General features: G+C 34.6%; 1 protein-coding gene across 2 annotated transcripts in view; it reads left to right on the top strand.

Annotated features, from left to right (window-relative positions):
• Positions 1 to 6,944, top strand: part of LOC111408667 — an 8,035-nt gene extending 1,091 nt beyond the window's left edge. Inside the window, exons 1-3 of one of the 2 annotated variants that reach the window (XM_023038400.1) lie at positions 362 to 818; positions 1,502 to 1,582; positions 6,228 to 6,944. In XM_023038400.1, the coding sequence (XP_022894168.1) occupies positions 660 to 818; positions 1,502 to 1,582; positions 6,228 to 6,596 (609 nt within the window). In that variant the 5' untranslated portion in view covers positions 362 to 659 and the 3' untranslated portion in view covers positions 6,597 to 6,944. Of the gene's footprint in view, positions 1 to 361; positions 819 to 1,501; positions 1,583 to 6,227 lie in introns of those variants that run through there. The other variant, XM_023038401.1, reaches the window with a different exon arrangement.
• Positions 6,945 to 8,312: the final 1,368 nt, after the last annotated feature.

Here is an 8,312-nt window from a genome sequence, read left to right as displayed (position 1 = left end):
TATATTTTTCATCAATTTACTATTTTAAAATATATTTTTACAATAAAATGAGACTTAAATAGGCTCTAAACTTTCATCCTAGTTGAAACTAGGTCAATTGATTTGGCAGCAAATGAAATTTGTCAAATGAATTATAAACAAATTGGCATGCCCTAAAGAAAAATGATCATTAGCCAGACTCAAAAATTGGGGGAAAAAAAGCTGGTGTGACAGTATGTTGTTGGATTTTATTTTTTAAAAAAAAATTCAAACTCTTAAATTAGACATCGACACGTGTACAACTTGTTTTTAACCCTATTTTTCAACCTATTTCTGTAGCATTTCTCTGTCCTAAAACACGAGAAATAATTGGGTAGAACAGTTACACTGTCCTGAATGACGTGACCATCCAACGAGGAGTCGTCAAGGAACTGTTTCACCACGTATTACGGTACGCAAGCATCTCTCCTAAAACACAACTGGTACCTTTCCCCACTAGCTCAACCATCCCTCTTTCTCTATCTATCTATAAAAGCTTGTTCCGATTCTCGTTGAGAACTTCCCCAAACCCAAAATGCACAGATATATATAGAGAGAGACATATTTATTCAGGCAAACCATTCTAGGTTTTGTGATAAAATTTGGTAAAGAAGATCTTCAATCTCCATTTATTTATAATAATGGCGAAGAAGAGAAAATCCGATGCGACGAGGCTGGATGAGGTGGATCGAACCATGTACTCTACCTTCTGTAGTGCGGCTAACTCCCTCTCTCAGCTTTACAGCCAGGCCATGCACCACCAGAGACTCTCCTTTCAGGCTGGTGAACGCCACGCGTTGGTCAGCACCTTTCCTCAAAATTTTGTCGGTTTTACTTGGATTTTTTTTTTCTTTTCAAAATAGAGCTTCTCTTGAATGGGGTGTGTAAATTTTTTTTGAGGGAATTCATCTTTAATTTCATTTGTAAGGATAAATTGTCTGCTGCTCAGCACCGCGCCGACTCGACGCACAATTTTTTTTTTTCTTTTTTGCCGGTTTTACTTTATGGGTTTCCTTTAATTCAGCTCTCTTTTAATCGTTCGCATTTTTGTACGGTGTTGATTTATTTTTTATTTCACCTGTAGATATATTCGGATGATGTGTGTGAAATAGTTTCATTTTTGTGTTTTAATCCTCCTAAATTTGTTGGCCCTTGTCTAATTTCGTTTAGGAATTTTGATAATTTGTAAAGAATAATAATAACTGGTATGCTGGTTCCTTTTCACTAGGTTTGTACTGTGTATCAGTAATTTAACTGCTCTTTGTTTATCATCTTATATACGAATTTTCATAATGTTTATTTCGTTACTTCTTGTTTCTCATTTACGAACTGTATTTGGAAACGACCCTTTATTATATTTTTCAGTGTGGGCATTCGTAACTGGAGTAAAAAGCCAATTTCACTAGCTCTCCACCCCCACCCCTTTCTATGTGTTAACTGATAAACAATTGACCTTAGCATATTATTTCCTATTTTGGCATAGGAGAAACTTTATAATTGGACCTTAAGACAACAAGAAGGTGGGGCAAGAGTGGCAACCTGGGATGTACTTGCATATATACAGGTTTTTTCTCTTTTCATTTTATTTATGATGTTTAACTCGAATGGTGTTTATCTATCCTCCTGCATGTTTATTGACTGTTATTACTATACATTTAGTTTTTAATTTTTTTTTGGGTTCTCTTATGCTGCATTTTCTATCTTCGGCAATTTTAGTTTGGTTTGCTTGATCTTCGATGTTTTAAGTTAGAAATACCGGTTTATTTTGCAATGATATTTGTTGACAAGGATAGTTATTTGTTTTACTTTTGAATAATTCCTAGCCCTTGTTTGGTCTCCATTATTTCAAAAATACATTTTTCTCTCTCTTATTTTCAATCACACATTCTTCAATAAAATAATATTACATGCAAACTCAAAAATTTTCCTTATTTTTTAACCACACATTCTTCATCGAAATAAAATTCTAAAATGCATTATTGGGCAAAAAATGGGGCTCAAACAGGCTCTTAATCGTGGTGGCGTGTCCAGTTCTGATAGTTGAAAGAGTAGGAGTGTGACAATTTACTACTATAAAGATAGCCTAAAGTTATTCAAATTCTATTTATTTATTTATTTGCTGCCATTAAGCCATTAAAATTGGGCATTTGGTTTTGTAATTAGAATTAGAGAGTCAATCCTTGTCTAAACTGTGAGAAAGATGTTATATGAGTGTTTGACAGTGAGTATTTTTATAATATATTAGTGTTCCACAGAAAATATGAAGAGTGGGGATATAGTAGGGATCGTTATGAATTGATGGTCACAAAATGGTTGTCTTGCTATTCTTTAATTTTATTTTGGACTAAATTTCAGCATGGAATTTCAATCTCAAATTCCTAGACAAATGATACATTATCTTTTAATAGGAAAATAGGCAGTGTAATGTTGTATATTTGTATCACACAATGGAGTAATGAAATTTGCCTGACGGCATTCCTCGTCTTTGTACAGATTTCTGTTTCTTTTCCACTGCTATCGCTTACTTTGAGATATCAGATAAATTTATGATGATCTTCTTTTCTTGGCTTTATTTGTGCAACTACGGTTGAATTTTTCAGGTTTACAACGAAAATGCTTGCTTGAAAAGAATAAAACTTAATCTCGATGACTTGCATTTTGCTCTTCTTGTTGTATGAATTTTTCCTAGGTTACATCATTTGGAAAATCTTTCCTATCCAGATATTAGAGCTCTCCACAACTACTTGGTTATCAGGTTTCTCTAAATCCTTATTCTACCTTCTTTCTTCTTGGGATAAAATTTGGATCCGTGAGGAATTCATGTTTCACTATTTTGTGATGAGAAAAGTCATGTAAATGGGTCATGCTGAGGAAGCCAGTTATTTAACTTTTAATGCATGTCTTAAGGAGCCGTGTAGCAGATTGGTACATATGCTGTTATGTACTTTACCTAGGGGAAGTTGGTATAAAAGATAATGCGACCTGAGGAGTTCGGTTGCGATACATTGTAGACTAGAGGGTCACATATTCGCTACCATGCTAAGAGTAAGGATGTATATACTGTTGTTTCTGAAGTAAACGATTATATATAGGAATTAAGGAATTATTTTTAGGAGATTATGAAGTTTTAATTAGCACTATTAGATGTCTTCCTAGAGCTTTTGTGCATTTGGTGGAGATTAAGCTTGTTGACCCCAGTACCTATTTACTCTGCCCTTTTCTGATTTGTAGTTCTCTCTCTAGGTCCAAGAATTGAGAATCAAATTGCAAAAATAAGATAAAGAACTTTAGGTTTGTTAAGGTAGCAGTTTGAAAACCTGGTCAATATTCACACATGGATTCACTCGGTGAAACTACTGAGCATGCTGGGTTTGCCCCACTTCTCACAATGTTTTCAGAAAACAGGAATGATTTTAGTACCACTTCTCAGAATGGAGAACATAGATGTTTTTATGTCACCTTTTGGTGGGTAAGCAGTGGAGCAGTAACTGTTTCAGGGAAGCAGCAAAAAAAAAAAAAAAAATTGTGCTTTATATTGTCTGGCATGTCTGGCTATGTATATACAAGTGTTAGCGTTTTTTTGAAAAACTTTCTAACATGTTATGGATTAATTATTCAAGATGCACTTACAAAGTTTTCTAAATTTACGAAAATCTACTAATAACACAAGATTTCCAAATTATTACAAGCACATAGACAAAGTTTTCCAATTTTATTTGTGATGGAATTCTTCCAACTTCGTTGTAAACCTAGGGAGTTATTCCCAACCTTAATCCATAGTCAAATTGAAGGATTAAATATCCTTGTTGTCATTGAGCTTTCTCGAATGTTTCTTAGTTGCCACGAAGTTTTCTCAAATGTTTCTCAATTACCATTGGACTTTCTCAAATGTTTCTAAGTTGTCATCGAACTTTTCCAAATGTTTCTAGTTTCATTGTATTTTAAAAGTTATTCGAGTTGCATTTGAACTTAACGGAGTTGATGAATTTACCGACATACCATGATGTATTGACATAGAGGTGTTGGTTAGATACGAGCTTGACACGTGATTTTCATTTTAATGTAGGACATCACATGACGTGGATGTGCCAATTATGATACTATAATTTTATTATTCTTTTATTTTTGTGGGTTTTTTTGGATTTTTTTTTTTTTAATTTCTTTGATTTCTTTTAGTTTTTTTATAAGTTTTTAAACTTGAAAGTGGTAGTGTTTCATTGAAAAACACAAAAATATATATTAATCCATCTATTTGACTTTTCAAAGTGGTGGGTCCTATAAATAATTGAGAATCGCACCTAATTTTACTTTTATGATTACACAAACAAAATGCTAATTGTAACCCTAAAGGGTAGCTCAGTGGTCAGATCTTGGATTTGCTCCTCAATAGTCATCAGTTCGAGTCCCCTCAGGGTCACTAAGGTGAGTACTCGACTGTAAACTTCAGGGTCTTGTGGGATTAGTTGAGGTGCACATGAGTTGGTCCGGACACCCACAGTCATCCAAAAAGAAAAAAGTATTGATTTTTTTTAAACATATGGTGTTACAACTGCTGAGATGACGAGATTTTATTGGCTGATTTAATATTTTTTTTTGTCCAAAATGGTGTGAATTCTTGTCAACTCAGCATTTTGTAACTCCATCTGTTAAAATAGCATGTACAAGTAATATTTCTCTGTCACAAATACTAAGTGACAATCTTAGTAGTAAACCCAATTTTTTAAAGAAACGATCTCGAATACTCTATTGCAAATCGGAGACACTTTATTGCACGCCAGAGACATCTAAACTCCAGATTGACACCTTAGGCTTGCAAGATTGGAGATCATCTTTATTCTTTACTTCACCTTTGTTTTTTTTTACATTTTGGTTATGTTTGAAAATTTCGGCATGTCGGAGATGTTTCCATAGCGAGTAGTGTTGTGTCCGGCACTTAAAAGAGTGAAAAAATGGATAGGAGGTGTTTCGTGCCAGACACCGACTTGACAGTGCTTCACGGTCGAAATATTATCCCATTCATCATTTCAATTGGCACATCATGAAGCATCTTAACTTCTAAACAGTGAATGAAGGATGACATTTTGACAAGTTCTGTAACAATTTAGATAATGTTTATATGGCTACATAACAACATTTTGAAAAGTTAAGTGCATCTTGAAAACCTTTTAAATCTAATGGCAATTGAAAAATATTTGAGAAAATTCAGTGGCAACTAGGATTTTTAATGGACGAATTGGACCAAAATAGTTGAAGATGCTTTGTATCATCAATCCAGCTTGATGACATTTTCTTTCAATCTCAAGCTTTCTGGCCAATTTTGTTATTAAGACAAGGTTTATACAACTTTTGGTAAATGTTGAACGAGTGGGAAAAAAGAATTCATGTTACTGGCTGCAAATTTATTGGGAAGAAGGTTTAAGTGGTAATTTTGTTGTTCTACTTGTTCAACTTTTTTCTCAACTACTTCAAAGGATTCCTGAATCAAAAGTTCTAGAAGCGTACCAAGTACACCTCAATTCTAATTTGTTATTTTTCTCCTGAGTACACACACAAAAACACTGTTTTTCATCTGAATTTATTTTTCATTTTTCAAAACCTCTCAAGGTTGCATGTTTTATTTATGACAAATACCAATACAATAAAAATAAACTTGCCCCATCTGGAAACACTTCATACGTCATAGCCATATGCCTTTGTCATTCGCTGAGTAGTGTTTCCTTGGCTCGTGGTTACTTTCAGGAAGGAGTTGTGTAAACTTATTGCTGAACCCTAAACTGGGGAAGTTCAATCTTCGTCATAGTCTTCATGAATATCCCCAAAAGCATATCCTTGAAAATACTCCCCGATAAATGCTCTTATCGTTGGGTAGATTTCTGTTTTTTCTAGTATCATGTTTGGTCAGCAACTTTGCTTTTGTTATATGTATATATGCTTTCTGGTTTGCGTCTTTATATTGCTGAAGACAGAAAGATCTCTTGTCCTTGATTTCAATTCCTGGTATTTATGTCAGAATTGTTATTTAGAAAACCTGTATGGTATGACAAAAATAATGTTCCTATGAACCGGGCTTTCGCTGAATTTTCTCCTTTATAAGGATGAAATTTTTGTTGATGATGCTTCTCGATAGTTGTAAATATGTTTGCCACGTCTAGCATGCTTGTTTCAAGCATTCCCTTTATGCCCATCTTAATTATTTGACAAATTTGTAGAATGAGCTCGACTATGGGACACAGGAACTCCCTCAAACTGCAGTACAATCGACTCACTCAGGAACCCCCGTACCTTCTAATTCATTCGGTGCTGCAACTATTGGACAAGGACTGCGATCTGGAAATCCCGACAATCAAACGAGAAACTCCGTTTTCTCAAACGCACTTTCCAGTCCTGTTCGTAGGACTCTTCAGCACTATCACCTGACTCATGGGAGTTCCTATTCAAACAACATTATTTCTTCTGCCAACGGACAGAGAAACAATGAGAACAGCTGTCTCCCAGGCAGGGACCCTAATCCACCGAGCTCTATTGACACTTCAATGGACACTCACGCAGATAGCCCTGGCTACGATTCTCCATACTGAAATTAGAGTCGGGTTCGGGTTCAAATTCTGAGAGTCGACACTCGCACAAAGGTTGTGATAACCATGAATGCAATGTTACAAAGAAAAGTTGTGTTTGATGTGGTCTGAATGGATTGTGGTGTGTTGTTGATTGTTTTGGGTTCTTTCACGTTGATATTTATGTAGTGTTTCTCCCATTCGCTTTTCATTGCATATTGCTCACAGATAGTCTCAATGTCAAAGACAATAAAATGTAGCTCAATTGTATTCTGTTCAAGATTGTATTTTGTATCTTGGAAATGACTTGGTTTGCAGTAAGGTATAAACATTTTCTATGTAATTGTGTTACAAAGCTCGATTTTTTATTGATCGGTTGTGTTCGTTTTCCGACACCAAGTTTTTAGTAATTCAACCGTCATTGTTTTTAACTTTCTAGATGTTGGTGTTGGTGGTTGAAATATTATCCCAAATGTCCCAATAGGAAGAAAATATAATATTCAAGGTTTGTACTGGCCTCTGTATATAAGAATCAGAGACTGCTAGAAAAAATGAATTTTGGAGGGAAAAATATGTTAATTTGAAAGGTAAACGTTCATCTCATGTTGTTAGGTTGTAGTTAATAAGGTGCTACTCGCCTTGTGATCAAATACAAAGATAAACGAATCTTATTTAGTAATTAGTACGTGCCAAAAAATTCCTGATGCTATCAAATTTACAGTTGACGCTTCTATGATCAACGTAGGCAGTGTTTAATGGTGGGATCAATTTGTGATTTGTACTTCAGATGAAATACCGAACAATCCCAACAAGGCAATTGATGCTACGCTCTTTAACCAATCGCCTTGAAGAAATCTTGGCTCGTGGAAGTTAGTGATCAATACGGGAAGCAACAAGTGCATGTTTTGTACACACTAGGCGCAAGATCTTTTTTCAGTTGAATTATTGTACACTCTTTCTGATAGTCTACTCACACGAGTGAACCCTGCTATTATTTTAATTGCAGGATTTACTCGTGTGATGTGAAAAGGATATCAAAGATGGTGTAAAAATGAGTGTGCATGTAACACAATTCTTTTCAACTATGGGGACATTGAGCTTTATAATTCCCTAAAAGTTGTCACCATCCTTTGTTGTGTAATTTTACGGTTTATTGATCGCTTGTATAGGGAATAACATGTAAAAAAATGAAAAAAGTATTGTCATTGTATTTGTTGTTAAAATTTTGAATGGTACCATACATGATTCGGTGTGTTCTAGCTGTTATTTGTTTCTCTGAGGTTGTCTGAAATGACAATTAACCTCGTTTCTTCAAATCGTCTTATTTCAATGCTTTTTGACTAATATATACACATTGTCACAATAAAATTTTTTCACTGTTAACATAGTGTCTTATAGGTACTCTCCACTACGTTAGTATCTTGTTTATCTCATAGTAATAAAGGGCTTAGATCAAAGTTAATAGGGATTGACATGATTGTGGAAGTTTCTATTGTGTTAGAATTTTTTGTAGAACAGTGATATATAAACATAGTGGAGTAAATAGATTGACATAGTTGATTCAAAGTTTATTAAAATAAATTTTATTTGTCTTTATTAGCCCAATTGGGAAAATGTTGGTCTTGTAGGATTTGTAATTATGAATCTCCTTTTATGTTGGACGACCCCATGATGCATGATGGAACTTGTAAAGATCTAGTCAATACCTTACGAGTTTTTCTAAAGAGAGGGGGGGGGGGG

The sequence above is a fragment of the Olea europaea genome, chromosome 14 (assembly GCF_002742605.1).
Source record: "Olea europaea var. sylvestris chromosome 14, O_europaea_v1, whole genome shotgun sequence".
Taxonomy (NCBI): domain Eukaryota; kingdom Viridiplantae; phylum Streptophyta; class Magnoliopsida; order Lamiales; family Oleaceae; genus Olea; species Olea europaea.
This window is presented reverse-complemented; position numbering and strand designations above follow the sequence as displayed.